Below are 25,346 nucleotides of genomic sequence, written 5' to 3' on the forward strand. Positions count from 1 at the left end.
TATCCAATCTAAATCTTTTTCTTCTTTAAAAAGGTACATTTTGGATTACAAAATTTTTCAAATCTAGAAATAATCTAAAAAGACTTACTGAATTCTATAATCTAGAAATAATTTTTAAAATCTATAATTTGGAATGTAGATTTTTAAAGAAGCTCATTTTAAATTATAGAATCTTAAATTTTTCTAGATCACTAATTCTAAAATAAAAATATCAATAAAATAAATGTTTTTTTTATATATTTTAAGAAGTATGGACTTCCATAAAAAAACTATAGAAGTGCATAAAGAAACAACGAAAACCGAAAATGGGCCGTAATAGATAAGCCCAAAGAGGCCCATTAAGGTGACGTTTTGGCGGGAAGGCGTTGTTCTCCGTCATTTATTTCCCGCCACAGCACAGAGCCATTAGTAAGTAACGGTACAAGAGAACTGAGATTCCAAAAGCAGAAGTGTTTAGGGTTCGAAGTTCCGAGTAAGAAGCAGAGAAAGCAGAACAATCGACAATGGAAGCGTTCGGTGGGTTCGTGGTGGACGAGAAAGCCGTTACTGTCGAGAACGCTTTTTTGGATTTTCTCAAAAGGTTCCCTTCTTCTTCGCTTTCGTCTTCTAATTCTTTCTTTTCATTTCGAATTGAAAATTACTAAGTCTCCTCTTTGTATGGGCGGAATCGACAGTTTTAAATCTAGCCAACGGAACGAGCTTCAATACGAACCGGAGATTGAAGTGATGAGAGTCAGCGAATCCAACACTATGTTCATCGATTTCTCCCATGTCGTCAGATTCAGCGACCTCCTCCAGCAGACTATCTCTGATGAGTATTTGAGGTTTTTATTTCTGTCTTGAAACTTTGAATTTTTTTTATGATTTCGAACGCTGAGGTTAGAAGCCACAAGAGTTTTTTTTAATATTTCGCCGCACTAAGATTTGGTTTTTGTAGATATGAACCTTATTTGAGGAATGCTTGCAAGAGGTTTGTTATGGAACTCAAGCCATCAATTGTATCCGACGATGGCCCTAACAAGGACATCAACGTTGCTTTCTATAATATTGCCGTTATTAAGCGGTATGTACATTTTTGCTCTACTTTTTACTTTTTACTGTTAATTGTTTTTTAATTTGTTGGTTGTGTCGAATTTTGACATATTGAAGGCTTTGGTGTTTCAATTGCCAGAGTTTGAGTGAGCTCATATGGAATTAATATTGTGCATTTTGTTCACTGCTAAACTTGCCCTTTTGCAGGCTAAGGGAATTGGGTACATCGGAAATTGGGAGACTTGTATCCGTTACAGGAGTGGTGACGAGGACAAGTGAGGTTCGACCTGAACTTCTCCAAGGGACTTTCAAGTGCTTGGAATGCGGTAGTGTTATAAAGAATGTTGAACAGCAATTCAAGTATACCGAGGTGGTTAAAACAATATTATGTTTTAATTTTGATTCTTGTCGTGTTTGATCAATATCATGTAATGCTCATGTATGGATTTTATTAGGTTATTTGTCATTTGCTGGGTGTATTGGTTTCTATTTTACTATTTCCATTCTGATGTTATGCCACACTGCAGCCAACAATCTGTACAAATGCCACCTGTAGCAATCGAGCAAGGTGGGTACTGCTTCGCCATGAGAGCAAATTTGCTGATTGGCAGAGGGTCAGAATGCAGGAGACATCCAAAGAGATTCCTGCTGGCTCTCTTCCTAGGTCATTGGATGTTATTCTTCGTCATGAGATCGTGGAACAGGCCAGGGCTGGTGACACGTGAGATTTCTCTTGCCTTAAATTTCCTTGAACTAGTCAAATTATAGTGGCTCTTTCGATTGCCTGAATTTGAATAACAATAATCGATAACATTCTGGCTATCTGTAGGGTGATCTTCACAGGTACTGTAGTTGTTATACCTGACATAATGGCATTGGCATCTCCTGGAGAAAGATCAGAGTGTCGTCGGGATGCTTCTCAACGCAAGGGCTCAACCGCTGGAAATGAAGGTGTCAGTGGCCTTAAGGCCCTGGGAGTCAGAGACCTCTCCTATCGTCTAGCGTTTATTGCTAACTCTGTTCAGGTTGGTTATTAGCGAATGTTCATGTCATATGTTCATGTGATCTGATTGATTTTGTAACGGATGTTGTTTTTGAATGACTTCATTCAGATTTGTGATGGAAGAAGAGAAATAGACATCAGGAATAGAAAGAAGGATGCCGATGACGATGACCAACTGTTTACTGTAAGTTTCTTGATGCACTACATCTATATCCTTTAATAATGTAATCTTTTGGTTCAGATTCTATATTGTAAGCTTTTGTGACCGGTGTTACTTCTATTATGAAACTTGTTGGGTATTAATTCATGTTTATCTAAGAGCTGTAAATAATTCATGTTGATCTAAGAGCGGTAACTTTGCTTTAATCATTAACTGGATATCACTGCTGTTGTCATTTGCTTTATTCAATTTAAGAATTTTAGGTTGATTGCTATTCTGCCTATGTTTATTTGAAAAAGCATAATTAACGCTATATTTATTTGCCTGGGTGATTTGACAGACACAAGAACTGGATGAAATTCAAAGAATGAGAAATACTCCCGATTTTTTCACCAAACTAGTTGAAAGCGTTGCTCCAACTGTTTTTGGTCATCCAGATATAAAGAGAGCTATCCTTCTTATGCTCCTGGGTGGTGTTCACAAATTTACTCATGAAGGCATCAACCTCAGAGGAGACATAAATGTTTGCGTTGTCGGAGATCCCAGCTGTGCAAAATCTCAATTTCTTAAGTAATCCTCTTTTTTTTTTTTCTTTTTGTTGGTTACTTTATACTGGTTTGTGCAAAGTGAATGGTTATGAATGCTAGTTTATCGTTGTAGGTATACTTCAGGCATAGTGCCAAGATCTGTGTATACATCTGGGAAATCCTCATCTGCTGCTGGCTTGACGGCAACTGTTGCGAAGGAACCAGAAACTGGGGAGTTTTGTATTGAGGTAAAAAATCTTCCCCTTTTGTAATTATTGGAAGTGTAAAATTTAGTTGCACTATCAATTGGGGCATCTAGATTATTTCTAAGTTCCTAAAAATTTGTTAACCTTTTGTTGTTGTATGTGTTTAACTGACATGTTTTTCTATGATTTCGTGAAATTTAATTTTAAAATATGCAATGCATTTCCTACTTTGAGTTACATTAAGCAAGAGTGTCTATTCGTTTACATTACTTGTTAAAGCATATTAGCAGTAATAGAAACTTCTTTAGACTGAATTACTCCCTGGAAAAAGGTAATCAAGAAATGATAAAATGTTACATAAACTCAAAGAACTAAGTCAGAGCATGTATTTTGGTCCTCTTGTCTCATTAATAAATTCTTATCCATCATGGATTGTGAGTTCTAGTAATTCGAAATTGTTTGCATGATGTTGCAATGAGAATTTTGCATTCAAAAAATGACAACTAATATATAGAGTAGCTTAGAAACTGTTTATGAAACTATAATTTTTCAGTTTTACAACTCAGTATATAGCATAGAACTATTTGTGAAACGTGACTAGAAGGTACTGTATGAAATCGAGTGGGACAGAACAGAAGGGAGGGTTTCGACATGCTTGGGTGTTGCATAATCATCATTATCTGATTTGCACGATATTTACCTGTCTACTTGATTTTTACATCGATAAATTCTTGTTTCAGGCTGGTGCTTTGATGCTTGCTGACAATGGCATCTGCTGCATTGATGAATTTGACAAGATGGACATCAGAGATCAGGTAAGGCATATTCTTTTTTACTTGCATTACATGCCGTGGTCGTGGAGTGGCTGGTGTCTCATTTGATTGGATTGCAGGTTGCCATTCACGAAGCCATGGAACAGCAGACTATTAGTATCACAAAAGCAGGAATACAAGCAACGCTTAATGCTCGGACGTCCATTCTTGCCGCTGCCAATCCTGCTGGGGGACGCTATGATAAATCTAAACCACTTAAGGTAAGATGTTCCAGTACCCAGTTATGGGTCATCGTGCCGTTAAATACAACTTGGCCTAACTGTTTTCTTTTTTCCCTTTTCTTTTTTCAGTACAATGTGGCTCTTCCACCGGCTATACTTTCGAGGTTTGATCTCGTATACGTTATGATCGATGATCCAGATGATCAGACAGATTATCACATTGCCCATCATATTGTGAGAGTTCATCAAAAGCGGGAAGCTGCTCTTGCTCCAGCATTCAGTACAGCAGAACTGAAGCGTTATATAGCATATGCAAAAACTCTTAAACCAAAGGTTAACGTCTCCTTTAGATGGAGTGCTTCTATTAATGAGGATAACTTTTGCCTTGTGCACCTATCTTATTAGTTAGCCTTATTAATGCAGCTCACGTCAGATTCCAGAAAACTACTGGTAGACTCTTATGTTGCGCTTCGTAGAGGTGATACAAATCCAGGGAGTAGGGTTGCTTATCGTATGACAGTTAGGCAGTTGGAAGCATTAATCAGGTTGTCAGAGGCCATCGCGCGGTGTCATTTGGAAAATCAGGTTAGTTTCAGTGGCTTATTATCAATATTCATTGATTTCATATTTTCTTTTTGGTCTAAAGAAGCTTTGGTATCAGGTACAACCTCGCCATGTTCGTCTAGCAGTAAAACTGCTGAAAACTTCCATTATAAGGTAAGGTTTTTATTTCACGCTTACCTTTTGCAGTTTTTATTTGGAACCTAGCTTTTGGTGATAATTGCATTTTACTGTTTTCCTGCAGTGTGGAGTCCAGTGAGATCGATCTGTCTGAGTTTCAAGAAGAAAATCAGAATGCCGGGGCAGTTGGTGGTGATGGAAATGATAATAACGGAGATGCTAATGGCGGAGGTGGAGATGCTAATGGTGGAGGTGGTGATGCAAATGACAATAGAGATGCTAATGATGGTAAGCTGCTGCTCACCCATTTTCCCTTGACAATCATTACTTGATTAAGCTTAGTTATGCATTGGTTAATTATTCTGCAGGAAATCCAGCAGATGGATCTAACTCACAGGGGATGAAACAAGCTGATGGAAAAGATGGTAAGGAGGTGTCTCAATCCCCTTTTACCTTGAAATTATCCATCGATGAAGCAGCAAGCTTAATTATGCATCGGTTTAATTATCTTGCAGGAAATCCAGCAGATGGGTCTAAACCCCAAGCGAAAAAACTCGTTATAAGTGATGAATATTTTCAAAGAGTAACCGGCGCCCTTATCATGCGTCTTAGGCAGCATGAAGAGGCTGCTGTGCAAGGTGGTCACTTAAACCATCACTCGTTACGTCTTAAACCATCTGAAACACCAGAAAAGTTATTTATGTTCAATCAAATTAGCTTTTGGTTAAATGTATACTTTATCATGTTGTCTGGTGTACATAAAGATATTTTTATTAATTTTTTTGTTAGCAATACTAGATGTGTCAAATGTTAATTATTATTTTAAAACGGAAATTTCTATGAACTTTACAGGAAATGGTTTGGCTGGAATGAGACAAAAAGATCTGATTCAATGGTACGTAGACCAACAAAACGAGAGAAATAACTACAGTTCGATGGAGGAAGTGACAGCTGAAATTTCTAAAATTAAAGCTATTATAGAGGTATCTTTTTGTCCAGAGCTTTTTAGCAGACTTTTCTTATTAAAATTTGTTAAAAATTGTGAAATTATGAACGAAATTTATTGAAAGTATAACCACGATCATTGTTTTTTAACAATTTTCATTTTTTTTAATCCGGTGGAAAAGAATATGTTGATAGGATTTTATTTTAGTCTTACATATTTTGAAGAATTAAAATATTATTGATGAGCATTTTAAAAATGCACTTGGTGGTGCAGAGTTTAATTCGCAGAGAAGGTCATTTAATAGTGGTAGATGATGGGCAAGAAGCGGCTGCTGAAGGAGGAGGCGCACCTAGAAATAACCGAATTTTAGCGGTGGCTCCCAATTATGTCGTTGACTGAGTCAATTACAAATCACACTTTTCACAAATACTTCTATTTGTCTTCTGCTGCAAATTTGTTCGTTATCTGATGACTTGGTAGATGATGATAGGCCTTTATAATATATTTGTATCTAGAAATTGTATGTATTTATCTATTGCTCCTTCTCATCATCTTTTTATTTTATATTCAACTATCTTCCCAAATTACACATTTCATTCACTACTTGTTAATTAATATAATTTTTAATGTCAGAGTCTTAATTTAAGGCAGTAGACATGAAAATACACCAAAAGGAAATCAAAATTTATGTTAAACGTTGTAAACTTTTGAAGCATATACATGATTAATAGAAAGTTAATAACTATAGAATTTAATTTTCACTTAGCGTATTTATATTCTCAACTGATTAAAACGTTTTAATTAGTTTAAAAACCATTTTTAACCTAAAATAAATAAATTATTTAGTATAACTAATTTCATGATATACATACTTGTTGCCAACCACTTATATCATCATGCCTTACCTAATCATTTATCTCATATCTATTTTAGAAGCCTTGTATCAATTATAAAAATAAGGTCTCAGATTACGAAAGCTGTACAATTATTAAATACATTTTATAATACAATCATACTACTATGATTGTTTCAAACCACTCATTATGTATATTGTTGACAATGTCTTAATACAACTTCAAACTAAAAGTACCCCTTAACACCAAAATTATTTTCAAAGAATAAATTCACCTATAGAAATTTTTACTGAAACCAAACTTATCAAATTACAAGTATATATATGAAAGAGTATTTTATTGATGTTTCTCTTTTCCAATAGAAGAAGATAGGGTATATATAGATGGAGGGTTTGTAGACCCTACAAGTGATAGGGGCCTTCAACTCCAGATTTGGTTGAAAATAAGTTCAGAATTTGAGTTTATCCACACACAAGGCAGAGATTTATAAATTATAATTGGTTAGCCAGTCAAAGAACGTTATTAGCATCAATTTGTATATATTGTAAACGGAAAAGCGTTTGAACATAAGAAAAGGGAAGTGATTGAGAGTGTGATTGTAGAGTTGCAGCAGCAGCAGCATACCAGCTAAGCCATGTGCCAAGTTTCACTTGAGAAGGCAATTAAACAGAAACGCATTTTTGTCCTCAACAATACCCAACGCAGATGATTATGAGTTACAGATCAACATGAGAGGTATTAAAATCCATAAAATGAATAAAATGATAGATAACATAATTACAAAATGGAAGGGACCCCCTTCTCATATCTGCCACCTATGGAATAAGTTTACTGCCAACTGTCACTTCCCCTACAAAACCTTCCTTCCCTTTTATACCCCTCTCCCACCCCACTTAATTACCATCGCCACCTTCTCCATCACCCTTGTTAATCCTATCTGTAACACCTAACTCTTGTAAAATATATCCTGTCTTTACCTCTTTGCCCTTCCTTCATCTTTGACGTTAACGTCTCATATTTGCTGCATGGACCGACACAAGTCATTTGAGCAGCACACTTTTGCTGGCATGAATGGCCAATAGGTCATGCATGTAATTACCTTCCAATTTTAAGGTTCCTTTGTTTCGTTGTAACTTGGAAGTATGCATGATGTGTGTGCTGGATTGCTCAGTCACTGCCTTCACACTAATACATACTTTTAATTTATATATGTGTGTTGATTTGGAAGGACAAGTGGCTGCAACACTTGCTCTCATACCTATACTTTGATTAGTTAAGGTTAAGGACTAGAGAGAGAGAGAACATTTGGAAAACACAAGATGGGTTATTGGAAGTCCAAGGTTCTTCCCAAGATCAAAAAGGTTTTTGAGAAGAACAGCTCTAAGAAAGCTGCAGCTGCTGAGGCCACCAAGTCCTTTGATGACTCTAAGGTTTCATCATACTTTTTTTGTTTCAATTCAACTTCTTTTTATACATGTGTTGGATTTGAAACAACCTAGCTATGTTATGTGTGGTTAATTTGGTGTTTGGTTTGTAGGAGGAATACAGCAAAGCCTTTGAAGAAAAGAAGACTGAACTTCAAACTAAAGTAGTTGAAATATATGACAGTTCATCAACTGAAATCAAGGTGAGAACTGAGAACACACACACATACACATGTGTGTATATATATATATATATATATATATATATATAATAAAAGAAATAAAAGGAGAAGAGCCAAACCATGATTGATGGGTTAAAACTTTTTATCATCTTGTAGAGTTTGGTTAAAGAACGCAAAGAAGTTGGGCTAAAGAAGCACTCCACAGAAGTTGACAAGTTCCTAGAAGAGCTTGTTAAAATTGGTAAAGTGATTATGGTCATTTTATAAGTTTTATTTATTGGCTATTACCTCAAGTTGCAACTATGATCCCTATTAATGATTCGACTGTTCTTAACTGAGATGCCCTGATAAAATTTCAGATTTCCCTGGATCAAAGGCAGCATCTGAAGTATCTTCTAAGTTCGGACCAGCCTTGGCTTCGAGCTCGATTTTCTTTGTTTTTGAGAAGGTGTCAACTTTCGTTGTTACAGAAGAGAAAGCAGAGAAAGATGGAACTGCAGAAACTAAAGCAGAAGAAACAAGTAGTGGTACTGTCCAAGAGAGAGAGATAGTGGTTGAAGAGGAGAAAAAGGTGGAAGAAGAGCCATCTGAGGCTGCTGCAAAAGAGGAAGAGAAACCTGGTGAACCATCTGAGCCTGCTGCAAAAGAGGAAGAGAAACCTGCTGAAGCTGAGAAAGGAGAACCACCAAAACCTTGATGTAGCTGCTTCTTGAAGATGATGCAGCAGATATACGTGTACTCTTAGTTTGCATATACTCAAAATTGTCACATATCATTTCCTTATTCTTTTATTCCTGTGTAAAATCGGTTTTGTGCTGCTTAGTTTGATATTGTTGTTGCAGATTTGGTGATTAATATATGTGAATGTTTTATGGTGAAATTGTTTTGTAATTTTTTATTTTCATTTTTCACTCAAGTAACTGTGAGATTAATTTGGTTTATTGAACCATTCTTACAGCTATCTGTTCTTTCATTTAACAGTTATCAGTTCCTCTATGATGGAAAGTTCTGTTTGGCTGAGTTTACATTTATTCTTTTGCTGTGTTCATTCACTGCTCATGCTCATGCTTCCTTATTATCATGGTTGGTAGATTCTTGTCAGCAACTTTACCCCTAAAGGATGAATTTGGCTCTCTGCAGGTTTTTTTTCTTTCTGTAATATCTGTATCTATAAGTTACACACATATATATATATATATATGGATAATATTTGATACACAAAAAATATTAATGCATATTTTAAGAGATAAAGAGTTTAAAGAGAACAAGTTTATAGATGAGATGAGACCAAAATGATGCTGACAGGAGATGTATACAATTCTTAATATAAATGAGTTTAAAAATAAATATGTGTAATAAAAAGTAAATTTAAAAATAAATAATGTAAAAAACATTAAAATAATGATATTAAAAATTGTAATGTGGATATATAAAAAATTAAATCTCAAGATATGTAAAGAAGAATATGTTAAATAAGTGTTTATTAAAAGATGGATAAATATCATTGTCAAACAGTTATTTCTCTACCCAGAATAGAATGTATGCTGTGACACTGCTTTAAGATTTGAAAACATGAAAAAAAGGGATATGTTTACTTCGAGAAAACATATATTTTTATTTTTCTTACCGAATTTAAACTAAAATTTGATTAAAAAATTATTTTAATATTGTACCATTATTTTAATATTGTACCTGTGGGGAGTAGAGGGTTCAGGTAATATTGGAGGTTGGGTAGACAATTGTCGATGTGTCGGTTGTTCTTGAGTTTCTTCAAGCTTTCTTTTCTAATTGTAGATGCTTTGTTGGTTGGGGTGTGCGATAAGTCAGTGCTATGATTTAGGTGTGTTCTCCAATAATATAAAAAACGTACATCATTTTCTCATAAAGAGTTCTATTTATAATGTTGACTCATGAGCTGGGCTGGATAGTTAGTTAACAACTTACATGCTTAATGGTTCCATGATATCATGAGAGTGTATCTTTCGAGTTTATCAGTTTCTATCGTTATATTGATGTTTCCTTGATATTTCGGAGTGTGCATTTGACTCATTCAACAGTATTTGTAAATGCTTATTTACTATGTTGTAAATGATATTTGTCTCGGGTGGTTAGTTACCCGGTCGTCCGGTCCGACCAATACAAATATTATTTTATTTTCAATTATGAACATGTTTTTCTGAAAATATTTTCTAAAATTCAAGTAAATTTATTCTCCATACTTTTGTTTTTTTTTTTTTTTAAAATAACGATCAAGCCCTACCGGCTTCTACTTTAAAAAGAGTGACTACATTTTTACATTTTTATTATGTCATATATTATTTAATTAATTTATATTTATATATATTATTATAATTTGAGAATAATATTTTATTATTAAAAAGGAGTAGTTAACTAGTTGTCTACAAAAAAAATTGATTGTCAACGATTCATTTTCCATTTAGAAATGCTTTCAATTGTTTTCAAATCAAATTCTAAGTTTTATTTAAATTATGTAATAAATAATTTGAAGAAATATATTATATATTATAAAAAGTGAAAAATTAAGTTTAGTTGAAAAACGGGGTCAAACATATATATATAATCCTATATCTAAAATTCATCGTTATGCAATAAATTCTTTGATATTGAATATTAGATATAGGTATAATAGCAAGAAAACATTTCAATTTTTTATATTAGTGAGAAGTGAAAAGAGATTTCAAATATTCCGCTTATAATAAAAAAACAATATTTTATGGTAAAAAAATTGTTGCAAATTTTTATTTTATGAATTATGAAATTGTCGAAATAAAAAAAAACGTCATATCAAAATTTATAATATTTTTTTAGGGGCATAACAATGAGGTTTGATTTGTTTTTTTTAAATATAACTGAACCAAATATAAAATTATGTGCTTTTGATTCAGTTCGATTTGGTTTAAATATAAAAATAAAAAAAAATCAAACCAAACCAATTTTTTCAGTTTGATTTGGATCAGTTTTTTTTTATTATAGAATTTCTTTTGTACATGCATTCAATATAACGATATAATATTATATTATGATGAATAGTTTTATTCACTACATTATAATTAAATATTTGTTCTCTATAATATTGTATAAAATATTATACAATTTTTTATCAGCATTTATTTATATATATTAATAACATTCCTTTTTTCATATCAATAAACAGAAAAAATAAAAAATAAAAGAACTAAGGTGATTTTGTTTCATACATTGCAATATAAATACTAGAGAATATATAGCTTCTACCTCTAATAATCTTAACAAACTCACCACACACATGAAATTTAAAACATAAAAATTAAAATTAGTTCCTCTATATTGTTTTCTTTTAGAAATATTTTATTTTATCTTAACACTTTTCTTTCAAGTTAATAATCTAAGATTTACAAGAATCTTTCACCTCATTTAGATTTTATTCCTTTGTCACGTAAACTCTTAAAGGTGACTTCGTACTTAGGGGTGGCAAAACAGGTCAGCCCGCCCCGCGCTTTGCTCGTAAAAATGCAGGTCGGGTTGGCCTGCTCCACAAAGTTATTGCAGGCTAGAATTCCCGACCCGCCCCGCATAAGAGCTGGTATGCAGGTTTGCGGGTCAGTTCGCGTTCTTTTTACTTTTTCTTTTTTTTTTACATTTTGTTTTTTAAAAATTGTCAAATTAAACTTATATATTTGTTACAATCAAACCAAAATTATTTTTTTCTTTCTTTTCAAACATAGTCAAACATCAAAACATTAAACATTAAGATAAATATCAAATATCATTATTCTTCCACTTTCAAAACATTAAAAATACCTAATTCCAAAACATTAAACATAAATATAAACATTAATTTAATCACATTAAACATAAACATTATTGACATTCTTCCATTTCAATAACATTGGATCCCGCCTTAGAAGAACTTTCATCCATTTTTTCATAATTATAATATTATCCGTCATCTGCACACATTAAAACAATGGCAATTTTTTTTCTTGCGAGTTAGCGGGTCAGCCCGTCCCGCCCCGCTGCTGGCCCGTGCGGACCGTAGGCTAATGCGGATTAGCAGGTTGAAAAGGTCAACCCACCCCACGTGTTTTACCAGCGGGCCGCGGCCCGACCCGCATGGCCCGACCCGCTTTGTCATCCATATTCATACTCACAACCGTACAATAATTATTGGGTTTATTAAAAAATATTTAAAAAATTAAACACAATAATGCACATACCTCTTCTTCGTAGGAATGTGACACACCATTTATTCAAATAAGTTATTGTGCTTTAGTCAACAACTTTGTTATTATTTTTTTTTTTATAAGCAGATTTCCAATTTTTCTCTCTAATATGTCAAAGTCAAGATAGAAATGAAAAATAATATAGGAAATAATAAAGTTTCTAATAAATTTGTGTCTCACTCTCTTTGATGTCTTTTTTTTCATTAATTTTTTTGTAACATAAATAAGCACCAAAAACTTTAGCCTTTCTTTTTCTTTTACTCATCCTAAATTCATAAATTCATTAGAAAAAATTTATTAGCACTATCACCAAAAGGCAAAACAAAACTAAATGCATCACAAGTAACATTATCACTAGAAACCAAGACAGAACTAAATGTAACAAATAATTTTGGTCAATTTATTTTAAAGGAATTTTTTTCAAAGCAAAAACATCTTAGATTCATGCTAGTATTGTTCGAAATTTCAATCACTTCGGAATTAATAAGCAAGTAGAATTATGTAAAGAATAACCTATAAAGATACTTTCAATTATTTTATTTCTTATTTTTCTTTTTTTATTAAGAGGTATGTTAACCAATTAATTTTTATTTTTCTCTTTCAACTATTGGATTGAAGAATATAGGCAGGTATTACTTCATAATAATGTCACAAGTTCCAAAAAATCACACATTTCTTCTTCACTATTTAAGAAGGAAATTTTTTGAATGACTTGAACATTTCATGACACATATGATAAAATATTATCTCTAACTTTTGCAATAAAAGGAATAATAAATTTTTTTCTTTAAGAATGTTAGTAATTTTGAGTTGTTGAATTAATTAGATGATGGAAATGAAATGTTTAATATACAATTGGAATTAGGGCAGCATATGAATCATGAATCATGGATGAAGATGGGATTTGCATCTTAAGCTGTGTTTGTATCCGGGTGATTATTGTTCACCCGGATTGAAAAGGAAAGAAATAGCTTGTTTGTATTTGGGAATTTGTGGGTAATAGAGAACGAAGAAAAGCGAAGAATGTGAAATAGGCTTCTCTGCTGGATTGAGAAGATTAGGTGAAAAACTCTTTGATTTTACCATATTACTCATACCTCACCTACTACCTTTTTGTCACAGCAGCATGCCCGTGTCATGCAGTGTAATATTATGAGAATGAAATTTGGAGAAAAAAATTTTGTAATTTATTTTATTTATGTTAATAGAATGTTGCTGCCTTTTAATTTTTCAAAGGTTTTCCTTAATCACATGAGTATATTAATAGCATTAATGAAAGTTTGAATGAGTTTTTTGGTAGTTAAAAAAAAACTTATTAATATTTAAATTTTTTCTGATATTTTTATGTATAATATTTTTTTTCTAAAAATAAAGTAAAAAGCTTTATAAATATCAGTTTAAATTTATAAAATAATTATAAGTATACAAAATTTTTAAATTTTTCTAAAATCAAGTAAAAAAATTTATAAAAACTTCACAAATAATCAATCAAATTAATTTTTTTATCAACTTTTAAATATAAGGACAAATGTGTAAAGTTACATTTTTATCAATTAAAAAAAATATAATTTCAATCACATCCATCACATCACTCACAAACTTTTACAAACTTTCCCTACATTTTCTCCTCTATTTACTTTAATCCAAATATTCTAACTTTCTTTACACTTTCTCTTCAAATCATCTCAAATTCGCTCCATCATTTCCACTCCCTAATCCAAACAAAGCCTAAAAGACAGCGGGATCCTTCATTTTATTCCTTCACACCATAAGTTTTTCTTAAACCAAAAGTCTGAGCCCAAAAAATTTATTTGCCACTAGCTTTTTCTATATATACACTCATCAATTTCTTAAATTTGGGTCCATGTATTTCCCCAATGTTTTATTATATCTTTTTTTTATATTTCAACCACAAGTTTTCTTAAATCTGGGCTCACACGTTTAGCCCAGTATTTCTACTATTTGCCACCTGTTTTTTTACATATACAGTCAACAACAGTTTCTTTTTCCAAAAGTAAAATAAAATATATATATAATTTTAGCACCTCAGTTCAAAAAAAAATTAAATATTTGTATGACGATGTGTTATTTGATATTTAATACAATTGTTTGAGTACCTTACACTATTTTTTTGAAAAATTAAAAAATATGTTTTTTTTCAAATAAAATTCATGCAAACAGTCAACCATATCAATGATTAGATTACACTGTTTTCATTTATTGTATAATTTTTAAAGGGTATTAAACATAGTCGTTAGTATTATCTTATACTCCAATCAGCGTGAATAATAAAAGACATAAAATCTCAAAAAATATAAAAAAATAAATAAATTAAAATATATCAATATAAATAAATAGCTTTGACCTTAATAATTATTATGAATGAAAATATGTAAGAGCAAAATTAATCCTTGTTGGGTTCACTTTTTCAAAAACCTAACTCACACCGACAAAAACTCAGTTCTTTCAAAAATGTCATTTTCACTCTTAGAATTATGTAATTCTTGATTTTTCATTATGATTGAAAATATGTAGGAGTAAAGTAAATCATTGTCATACCCAAAATAAAACATTTCATAAATATTTTCTTTATTTTTACATGTATTTTTGTTTTTTTTTTTCAAAAAAAATAAACATTTTAAAAAAACTACATTTTTTTGCACATTTAATTAAATGTATAATCTAAGAACGAACATGGTAAGATGTTAACACCTTCCCTATGTATTGACTCTTGGATCCTAAATCTTGTTTTGTAGATCTTTCTTTTTGGTTTTTTCTTAGTTTTCCATAATAAATTATGGTAACAACTCTTTTATTTTTCAAAGTTTTTTTTCATCGTCCTCTCGTGAAACCATTTGCGACAATAGTAATAAATAGGATTAAAACAAGATAACTAAAGTAACTTTGACTCATTAACTCATAAAAGTAACATTCAAAGCACTCACTCAATAAAGCAACATTTATCTTTAAAAGTAACAATAATAATGAGATTAGATTATACTAATATTTCCAACAAACACAACCTTCTATAAGAAGAATCAAGCATGTTCGTCCAAGCAAAATCCAATAACATGATATATCGAGTTTAAAGGATTACATTATCATAACTACAAAGAAGAAATCAATAAGAAGATTGTTTTACAAAAGTCAAAATTTTAGCATATATAAATATAAGATGTAGACACATAAACAAAACAACAACACTACAATCATTATCTAAATTAAATTTTTGCTAGCCTATATAATTTGTATCTTAATGTTATATGAGTGAGTGTGAAATATGTAATATTCTTCATCTAGTGAAGTAAACATCATTGTAAGTGATGAGCATATATTTATTCACACACAATAGCCTTAATCATAGATTATTGGACTATAATAATAAATAAATCCATTGTTTTAATTAATATTCTTATAATTGGGTTTATTTGGGCCTTAACTATTATTATTGTTAATTTTGTGTTTTTAGAGTAAATTATCTGGAGGAAGAATCTACCTTTGTGAATGGGCCAAATATGCAAAAGTCCAAGTTGCTTCTTGAACCAAAATAGAAAACAAATTTTGAGGAGAAGAAAGAGAAAATAAAAGCTACAAGATTTCAGAAACAGAATTGGAAGCAAATCTTCTGCAAAATAAAAAGAATTATGGAAAGTGGAAACTGTTTACAAAATCTAAACTGCAATATTTTCCCAAGATCCTTGGATCAGAAAAGCCTATAAAAGGACACAAGCATCAAGGAGAAAAAGGAGAGCTTCATAGGGTTTTCTTAGTTTATTTTCTTCTTTGTAATTCTTTTGTTTTGCCTTTCGCATGGAAGGCTAAACCTTTTTGATTGATTCTTTTGTAATTCCCCATTGAGTTCTGAGGTTTCATTCAATAAAAGTTTCATTTTTCAATTCTATATAGCAATTGTTTTTATAGTCTAATCTCCTGGAAAACTGGTTTTTGTGAGAGGTTGTACTTGAACGCATGATTGAAAGTCTTCCTTATCTTAAACTTTGGTTTCTTAGTTAGTTCGCGCTTTTTCTAATTAATTTCTTGGGCGCATGATTCAAGAGAGAGGAGGTAAGCATTCCCATGGAGTATACGCATGGAACAAAGTGGTTATGGATTAAAACAATAGACGCATGCTTTACTGGTGAGTTTCAGTTGAATCAGATTGGTGCATATTCAATCTGGTTTAGCTCTGTTGGAGGATTGAGAAAAGATTAATCTTTAGAGAACCTATGAAGAATTAAATGGTGGAAGAACTTGGGATCAACCGCTTTTTATTTGCTATTTTAATATCTTTTATATTTTCTACACAACTATCTCAAACTCCCTTTTCATCTTTATTGTTATTGCTAACTTTTATTGTTTGCAGATAGATTTTAAACCCTGATCAACTGATTTTACTATTGGATTCGTTGAGAGATGACTTCGAGACATTTGTCCACAATTATACTATCATCTCTCTAGTGTTAGACAAGTCTACGCTAGAATCATATTAATTTGACAGCAAAACGATAGCTATCAGTAAGAAAACTTTATTGTATATCAGAATCATTCCTTAGGATTCAACCTTTGTATATTGTATACAAATTGAGGAGAAAATTTAAATATTATGACATATATGAAACTTTGGGTACAAAACTAGGGATTGGAACGAAAGAATGATTTAATTGGGAAAGACAACTTCTACAACATTTAGGCATAATATCTCCACCATAAAACAACCAAAGAAATGTGTAATAGACATTAGATATGGAAATGGTACAAGTACAAAACTTAGTAAAATATGCATATGTATTGATACATCAATAATAAGAAGTGAATGACAATACCTTCTTCAATACATTTTGGAGTATTACCATCTAATGTATTTTTTTTTTACTTTGAATTATTATTAACCACAAAAAATAATTTGACTAAGAGGTACATTGACCTACACTCAAATGTTTTAAATTACTATTTTTTTAACCAAGATGAAGAAAATGCAAGCCATCTTATATTCTCATCTCTAGTCTAGTTTTTAAATCACACTCTTAACTATTTTGAAAAAATTATGAACTTTTCCTTTTCATTGTTTGAGTGACAACATTATAATTTTCTCATTTATGTGTAAAAAAGTTTAGGTATCCTTTACCTACATTTATGTTAATCTTTCTCGTTGTTCATTTATAAAAAAAAAATTGTTCATTCACTTCTTTTATTTGTTGACAATGCATGAATGATCATGGAGTAATATTTTCTCTTCTAATTGATTTATGATTAACAATAAAGGAATTTATATCAATTTAAATATTTAATATTAAATAAAATTGTAATTATTTCAATTTTAAATCTAAAAGATAACATTATTAGGTTAATCACCACATTCAAGAGATATTGTCCGTTTTAAATATCGATGTGAGACTATTTTGTTGTTAAAAACGTTTTGTGAGTTAAAAGAGGAAAGAATATATAAAGTGTCATTAGAGACTCAACTCCGATACGGGACTACTAAGTAATTATTTAAAAAAAAAAAATCTCATTCCAATCTTTATAAAAAAAAGAGAAATAGAGAGAGTAGTAGGTTTGAAAGTAGAAAAAAGATTGAAACATGCAGAGAGTGTGATGGCAGTTTCATTCATAGGGAATTGTTGCAAAGGTTTGATAACGTTGTAACGCTATTAATTGTGAGTTTGTGTTTGAGAACTTCAACACATGATTCATTTAAGGATTCATTCCAATCTTTGTTCTGTGTTCGATCCATGAATTTAATCAGATGGTTCAAAACATCACAATTAATGCGTATTATTTATTGAATCAAAAACATGGAATGAACCAGCAAACGAGATCAGATCGATGTTTGGGTGTTAGAAATTGTGACGTTATTCACACGTGGAAAAAAGTTTAGGGATTCATTCATACCTATATAATCTCAGATTGAAAAGTGGCACCACACCAAAAACAATTCTGAGGAAATGGATCCAAATCCTGACACAATTAAGGAGGATTTGAACCGATTTAGGCATTCTGTCTCTGAAAATTTCAACAAAGTTCAAAAGGTGATTTCTCATTTCGTAATTCATAACCATTTCTTTGTTTTTCAATTGGACCCCATTAATTTTGGAATATCACTTGCAAGTGTGGTTGATGTTGCATTTCGCTTTCCAATTTCTTGACTTCTTATGTTAATTCATTGTTTTCTTTTACCTCTGTTTCTTGTCACACATGAAACATTTGTTATTCTGGTATAGATCTAACATGTCTTGTCGTACTAGTCACGTGTGAGACAAATCAATATTTTCCCACTACCATACAGTATTGCTACTGAGATTCTTTATCATGTTGGACTAAATAAGACTCCTTGCATGAACCCACTGAAACATTTAATCCACAATTCGATCAATGTATGATGTAACTTTTTTTACCTAACTATTATTTCTAGGGTTACAATATGAAGTTAATTGATGCTAGAATAATTGGTACTTTTTTTCTATGTCACTTGTCAATAGCCATTTTTTTTTTTGCAATTCATTCACTTGAGGGAGTTAAGTCTGAATTCAAAGCTAATTTATTTATTTTGGTTCAATTGGAGGTGCAAATTACTTTTAAGTTACAAAAAAATAGTAGTAGGTTGTCTGTTTGCTTTGTCTTGCACAAGAGTTACATTTGAAAGTTTTGTTGGATGAGATTTTGTTTTGGGACCTACAAATTTGATTTCAATTCAGAAAATTTGCTTTGAAAGCTAAATAGTTTTGACACTCTTTTTTTTTTATAAAGGTTTCATGTTTCAACATTAATATGTAACTTGACATCTCAGTTATACTGATATTTCAAGTAATAACAATTATCTGTCATCACACGGAAATAGTTTTGGCACTTCAGCAATCATGTTTTATACCCAAATTCGTGGAATACCAACCTAGCAAATACTGGTATTAGTGCAAGTTCTTGGAAACCTTTTTTCTAATGCTAATGTTTTTTTATGAAACTGCTGTATGTGTCATGGTTCTTGTTTCAGATTATGGGAGGATATTTAGAGTTTACCGAGAATCTATGTGAACTTAGGAAAATATTTATGATTTTCATAAACTGTTGGTGTATTTCAATGAATTTCTATGACTTATTAATATAAGTTCCTTTTAGCTTATTCCAACAAGATTGAGAATCATATTTATAATGCAATTCTTCATGTAATAAGAAGTTATTGAATAAGTATTCAAGTTATTTTACTGCTGGTTTTCTTTGAACTATTTATTTTGAAATTGGCAATGAGTTGAAAAAAAATGTGTCATGTCTACAGCTTGAAGAACAAGTTGCTGAGGTTGAAAAGTTCTACCGTTCCTCAAAAGCTCAAGTTAATAATGTGAAAGACAAAGGCAGGGAGAAGCTTGTTATTGGCAGTAGAAGGTCACAGCAAGGTGCATCAAGTAAGGAACCTAATTCTTCAAACGCAATGCAAGAGGTTATGCAGCAGTTTTCCACAATTTTTCATCAGGCAAGTGCAAATACCTTGCAACTATTTTTGTTATTTGAGATTTCAATCAGGGACCTACATGAAAAATTGGTCGCACCCCACTTGAGTAAATATTCTTTCTGCTGGACCTACATGAATTGAACTTGAACCATTGATCAATCAAAACCATTTGCTCAGCTTTCAATGACAGACATCATTAATTGTTTTGCCATGAATTGGTTGTGCTTGTTATCCAAATGGGACCTGCATTGAAATTCCATATAATCCCTTTACCACTATGTTCTGAGCATACATCCACAAACATTTTTGTCAGCTTGCCTATGTGACTCTATGAGGCTTCATGTGACAGTGTTCTTGTCTAGTTTAAAGTTAGGGTTTAAGGTTTAGTGTTCTTGACTCAGTTGCTGATAAAAAAAAAAGTGTTCTTGCCTCAGTATTTTACTCATTTTCTTTGTTGCATATACCATCCATTTGCCTTCCTTGCACCCTGACTATTCAACCAAATTTCTACTTAAGTTAACCTTGCTTTTCTAGTATATAGTTTTACTTTGGTTTCTTCTCTTCATGTCATTAATGTACAGATATATATTTTAGGTTTTGTTCATCAGTTTTAATATTTTTGCATTTCAACTCTAGAATGTTATGCAATTTGTCTTTCACAGATGTAACTTTTGGTTATAAAGTTTGCTTGTTTATTGAATTTCTTTTCTTCTTTGCTTCATTGTCACTGTATTTCTCTTAGATTTCCAAGTTCTAAGACTAGGTAAATATAGTCATACACTATTTGGTGCAATTTGCACCAGAAAAAATATATTGCGAAAAAGTGTTAGCTTGTTTTGATCTACCAAGTTTCCTGCAGAAAATCAATAGTGATACATTTGTTTTTCTTCTCAGATAGCTGAGCATAAATGGGCCTGGCCCTTCTTGGATCCTGTAGATGTTGAAGGTCTTGAGTTGCATGACTATCATGAGGTATTTAATTTTTCTTTTCTTTATAAAGCTTTTTTCATGATTTAAACTGTAAATATCTAGGCAAGAAAAGCTATAGATATATTATTTATGAGTTGAAAATATGAAATATTGTTGATGATTAATCCTGGGTTTCCTCCTTTTTACAGAGGAGAGAATTACATTAGATGAAATAAGGAAATTAAATCTTAAAGAGGAAAGAAAATATGACAATAATGAACTACCCAAAAGTACGTTAAACAAAAACGATAACAGAGTAATCATACAGAAAATAGTATAATTACTAGTTATACAGGGAAACAAATTAACTACCCCAAGAAGGTAATATTCATGCTAACATGAAGTTTTTTTGTGACGGGATTAAAACATATATAACCTTTTTTTAGTTGGTGAATAACCAATGTTGATGCATCTTTTGGGTCTAATTTAGAAAGAGGTAGAAGATGTATGCAAAAGAACAATTCAATTAAACAATTTTAAAGGTAAATCAAAATGCAATCAACACGATGATTTTTTTTATTTTTACAAAGAAGTGTCCAAAGTTGGGACAATTTAACAGAAATTGGAATTTTATTTTTGAGATAGGTTGTTGTTAGGACAACATCCACTTTGTAACATTCCTATCAAACATGTATATATTATAATTTAGTCATATCTTTAGTCGATATGATCTCCAACACACTTCCTATACTAAGAATTTGAACATCTCAAATGTGGGACTGTAGCGAAACCTGATAATGGGTGACACGTGTCCCAACAAACTTTGTTAAGATAAACTTTGATACCATCTTAAGAAAGTAAAATTTAAGTCTATCTAACTCAACTGTACAAAACCAACTTAGTAAAGTGAAATTTGCACTCATTTATATACTATGATTTAACCTTAGGTTGCTAACAAATACCTTTATTCTGAAAGAATTTTTTGTAGTCCTTATTGAAGTATCTAGTGTCGTTGTCACTTCTCAAAATGAATACTTTTGTGTCAAATTGTGTTTCTACCATCTGTGGAAGAACTAATATTACCAAGAATTTCATATTGCAACTAGAATCCTTGCAAAATTGGCTAACAGAAAAGTCAACGTGTTCAAATAATTGCTTTATCACTGTTACTGGTTGCCAACTTCATGCTAAAATACTGTCTTAACAGGGTTCTTTGTTTAATGCTTTATTGAAATATTTTGTTTAATTTTCTTCTCTTAGATTATTGCAAAGCCTATGGATTTCAGTACGATAGAAAAGAAAATGAATGCAAAGGATGGTTCTGGTTATAAGAATGTGCGTGAGATATATTCTGATGTCAGGTTGATTTTTAAGAATGCAATGAAATACAACAACGAAAAACATGATATCCACATTATGGCAAAGTCATTGCTGGAAAAATTTGAGAAGAAATGGCTGCAACTGTTGCCTAAAGTTGCTCAGGCGGTAATCTCTTTTCCCCAAATATTTTTTTTTCTTTGGATGAATGGAACTTTCTTATATATAATTCTGTAGGCTGCAGATACGAAATAGTCAAAATCGTAGTGATTTTTAGTCATTCTATGAACATTTTACCAAATATTCATACCTGTTCATGTGATTATATCAGGAAAGTGAACAATTAAAGGAAGAAGCAAATGCCCAGTTGGAAAAGCAGCTTGTTCAAGAAGCTACTTATGCCAATATGGCAAAGGATATAAGCCTTTCGGTTGATATACTATTTCCTTGTTAAGTTGTGTGTAAATTTAGTGCATTACTTATCAGATGATTAATGAGTTTGCTTACATGTTGTTTCAGCTATGCGAGGTTGAGGTGCAGTTAAAGAATCTCAAAGAAATGGTTATTGAAAAGTGCAGGTTCGTGAAATAGTCGTCCCTTAATAGTTAATATTACATTGGGGATGAAGGTCAAATTGCAATAAATGAGTGTTATTAGTCATCTGTGTTTACTGTCCTGTCTTTTTGACAATGAAGTTAAAGTGTTTTTAAAATCTTGAGACTATGAAGGATATTAAATACAAAATGGTACTTGAATTTATAAAGGTATACCAGCACCTAGTTACAAGTACATTTGGTGGAAAGGTATCACTAACTTCTCTACCTACTCATGCTGTTCATTAAAAGGAATATCATGACAAATAATATCTTTGATGATTTGGTCTTTTCTACATAAAGACAAATTTATTAAAAGATGGGAGTCCAATGGACCTTTTAAATCAAGATTCAGTCCTAGTTTTACAATAAGAAGATAGACATAACACAGGATTTGACCACCATTCTTAATTAGACATTGATGCTTTTTCTTGTTTTCCTTTTCTCCACAACCAACTTCTAACTTTGACCGATTCCCGCCCCCTCTTTTTGATTTAGTTGAGAAGCCTGAAAGAAATATGGTTCCTGTGTATCCATATAGATAATAATATGCAAAGTAAAATAAGTCTCCAGCTGTTCTTGTGTTCCTTTCCTAGTGCCATTCCTAGATTTGACCAGAAATGATTCTTTGAAGCATGGAAAAACTTTGCTTTTCCCACCCAACCCAACCAAACAGAACAACATTGTCAAATATGATGAGAGATATCTCTGAAGATTTAGTATTCAGAGCCAAATGTAATTGTGTGCTGCATATAGTCGATCTCAGCTAGTCTGGTAAGGCTTTTGTCGTTGTTTGTATTAAGAGTGTCATTTTGGTGTTCTTCGTGGTTCAATGCTTGGGAAATAAATGATTTTGAATTAGTTTTTCAGTTTTAAATTAACTAATCTAGTTGACATTCTTCATTGAAATGAAGTGATCAAGTTCTGATAATCTTCCAGATTTGAGTAGAGTATCTTTAGGAACTTTTAATTGCTTTTGAAGTTATTAAGTCATTTTTGTATGCATTGTTTAGAGGGGTGTGCATATTCATGAAGGTGCAATAGATTTTCGTTGTTATGGAATACACAATCATTTCATTTAACCCTTGGATACTTTCTGCTTTAAAGTTACTTTTCAACGAATTGTTCTATACTGATGATGTGACATTGAAGTATGAGCCACTCATGAACAACAATTCAACATTGGATTGTAATTTAACCCTTTTACCCTTGCATGAATTGGTTAGTTTTATTTAGAAAGTCACTGTTCACAAGGATTAATGCAGATATATATGGTCCATAAATATTTGTTTTTTCATAATTTGATCCTCAAAATACGTGACTTTGAGTTCACTATGTTATTTGTTTGTCCATGTTGTGGCATTGTGTTGATTATGTGTATTTTGCATTGTTATTTTGTTGGCAATACTGCAGGAAAATATCGATTCGTGAGAGACTGGAACTTGTGAAGTCTTTCAACAGACTGAATTTTGACAATCTCAACAAGGCATTGCAGATAATTTGTGAGAATGACCCAACCTTCAAACCTAATGATCTAGAAGTGAACCTTGACCTTGATAATCAGGTTTACAATGTTACTCTATAGCTAATAAAGTTTGTTCTCATTCATTTTTGGTTGATTCTGTCCTAACTATCCTAAGTTGTTTTGTATAGAAAGTGCTTTGGTGCTATTAACCAATTTGACTACTTTATGCAGACCGACTACACAGTATGGAAACTAAACGTTTTTGTCAAAAAAGCACTGGAAGAACAGGACAGAAATGCTGCTGAGGAGATAACTGTTCATCACAATGCTAACTTTGAGGAAAAGAAAAACACCAACAAAAGGAGGAAATTGTGATTCTTTTGCCGAAGAGATCAATGTAAAAGAATTGAAAAGCCATCGACTTTGTGATTCACTTGTGCAGTACACAAGGCATTATCTTAGCTTTGATCAAGCGGGATGCTCAATAAACTTGAACTGTTCGACATGCTTACAATGTTGTCGGATACAGTGATTATAGAGACAACTTCAAGATATTCAAACAGATTTTTTTGTTTGAAAATTATTGAGACAGTTTCTTTTACCAACAGGTGAATCTTTATCATTTTCTTAAGATGCAGGCTTTAATGAAAAACCTAAGAAAAAGGGCACAAACTCCATTAAAGTGCTTATATGTATCAGAATGACTCCACCCACTGGCTTCTGTCATTTCACCATTGCTTGGAGCATTTCGATAGTCGATTGAATGGTTTTGGTAATTGATTATATGGCTTGCATAATTGATCATATTGGATAAGTTACATAATTGATAATGTCTAGACTTATTCCACATTGAATATTTCTCTCCACTATGTGTGATTCTTAAGGCAATGTGCATTGCCTACTGGATGAGATGAGGATGAATATTTATGTTTTATCAGAAAAATTCATGCTCAAGTAGGTAGTAAATAAGTGAATGGTCATTTGGGTTATGGAATTTAAAATAACATATTAGATATAGAAGAGAAGTTGAATTGAGCTTAAAAGCGTTTTTGTCAACTTGGTGAAAAAGGGTTTCTACACAACCTATTGCCAACACAATAGGTTAAACAGTGATGACGCATCTCAATTTATCAACATGTAAGATGATTTTTTAATGATGTAATTGACTGATATTTCTATCATAACAAAAAGTGTGCTCAACTACAATCAAGTAGCAATCATGATGTTCATATCTGCTAATAAAAATCCTAATTGCAAGTTACTATAAAGCACATAATTCTCTGCAATAGAAGCCTTCCCATATACTCTCAGAACTATCAGAGAAGTCCCTGACTGTAGAATTACTTCAACCATTTACATCATTGAACCAGATTCTGTTTGCATATT

General features: G+C 31.8%; 3 protein-coding genes across 4 annotated transcripts; all 3 read left to right on the plus strand.

The window, feature by feature from the left end:
* Positions 1–367: 367 nt before the first annotated feature.
* On the plus strand, positions 368–6,076 carry LOC137821067 (DNA replication licensing factor MCM6). Its single transcript, XM_068625486.1, has 19 exons — positions 368–580; positions 675–824; positions 938–1,063; positions 1,240–1,402; positions 1,560–1,753; positions 1,862–2,057; positions 2,145–2,219; positions 2,536–2,765; positions 2,856–2,970; positions 3,669–3,743; positions 3,821–3,961; positions 4,052–4,255; positions 4,346–4,507; positions 4,584–4,639; positions 4,728–4,891; positions 4,972–5,028; positions 5,119–5,241; positions 5,456–5,586; positions 5,823–6,076. The coding sequence occupies exons 1-19, from the start codon at positions 504–506 to the stop codon at positions 5,946–5,948; spliced, it is 2,565 nt and encodes an 854-aa protein (XP_068481587.1). The 5' UTR covers positions 368–503; the 3' UTR covers positions 5,949–6,076.
* Positions 6,077–7,241: 1,165 nt separating this feature from the next.
* Positions 7,242–8,889, plus strand: LOC137820031 (plasma membrane-associated cation-binding protein 1-like). The gene is made up of 4 exons (XM_068623805.1): positions 7,242–7,833; positions 7,941–8,030; positions 8,166–8,250; positions 8,369–8,889. The coding sequence occupies exons 1-4, from the start codon at positions 7,723–7,725 to the stop codon at positions 8,704–8,706; spliced, it is 624 nt and encodes a 207-aa protein (XP_068479906.1). The 5' UTR covers positions 7,242–7,722; the 3' UTR covers positions 8,707–8,889.
* A 9,023-nt stretch (positions 8,890–17,912) lies between these two features.
* Positions 17,913–24,655, plus strand: LOC137822936 (transcription factor GTE1-like). Of its 2 annotated transcripts, none has more exons than XM_068627962.1 (8): positions 17,913–18,261; positions 19,503–19,697; positions 20,571–20,648; positions 21,846–22,070; positions 22,234–22,332; positions 22,422–22,480; positions 23,909–24,059; positions 24,192–24,655. In XM_068627962.1, the coding sequence occupies exons 1-8, from the start codon at positions 18,178–18,180 to the stop codon at positions 24,333–24,335; spliced, it is 1,035 nt and encodes a 344-aa protein (XP_068484063.1). In that variant the 5' UTR covers positions 17,913–18,177; the 3' UTR covers positions 24,336–24,655. The 2 variants fall into 2 exon arrangements, with proteins under 2 accessions (XP_068484063.1, XP_068484064.1); XM_068627963.1 differs by lacking the exon at positions 17,913–18,261 and adding an exon at positions 18,695–19,134.
* The last annotated feature ends 691 nt before the right edge of the window (positions 24,656–25,346 follow it).

Source organism: Phaseolus vulgaris, chromosome 9 (assembly GCF_000499845.2).
Source record: "Phaseolus vulgaris cultivar G19833 chromosome 9, P. vulgaris v2.0, whole genome shotgun sequence".
In the NCBI taxonomy this organism is placed as follows: Eukaryota; Viridiplantae; Streptophyta; class Magnoliopsida; order Fabales; family Fabaceae; genus Phaseolus; species Phaseolus vulgaris.

What these genes read in the sequence shown, in the direction of transcription:
- LOC137821067 (XM_068625486.1), top strand. Translation starts at nt 504, where the DNA reads ATGGAAGCGTTCGGTGGGTTCGTGGTGGACGAGAAAGCCGTTACTGTC. An exon ending in CAAAAACTCTTAAACCAAAG is followed by an intron (nt 4,256 to 4,345) that starts GTTAACGTCTCC and finishes TTATTAATGCAG; the next exon opens with CTCACGTCAGATTCCAGAAA. An exon ending in TGAAGAGGCTGCTGTGCAAG is followed by an intron (nt 5,242 to 5,455) that starts GTGGTCACTTAA and finishes TGAACTTTACAG; the next exon opens with GAAATGGTTTGGCTGGAATG.
- LOC137820031 (XM_068623805.1), top strand. Translation starts at nt 7,723, where the DNA reads ATGGGTTATTGGAAGTCCAAGGTTCTTCCCAAGATCAAAAAGGTTTTT. An exon ending in AGTCCTTTGATGACTCTAAG is followed by an intron (nt 7,834 to 7,940) that starts GTTTCATCATAC and finishes TTTGGTTTGTAG; the next exon opens with GAGGAATACAGCAAAGCCTT. An exon ending in AGAAGAGCTTGTTAAAATTG is followed by an intron (nt 8,251 to 8,368) that starts GTAAAGTGATTA and finishes ATAAAATTTCAG; the next exon opens with ATTTCCCTGGATCAAAGGCA.
- LOC137822936 (XM_068627962.1), top strand. Translation starts at nt 18,178, where the DNA reads ATGGATCCAAATCCTGACACAATTAAGGAGGATTTGAACCGATTTAGG. An exon ending in TTTCCACAATTTTTCATCAG is followed by an intron (nt 19,698 to 20,570) that starts GCAAGTGCAAAT and finishes TTTTCTTCTCAG; the next exon opens with ATAGCTGAGCATAAATGGGC. An exon ending in ACCTTGACCTTGATAATCAG is followed by an intron (nt 24,060 to 24,191) that starts GTTTACAATGTT and finishes TACTTTATGCAG; the next exon opens with ACCGACTACACAGTATGGAA.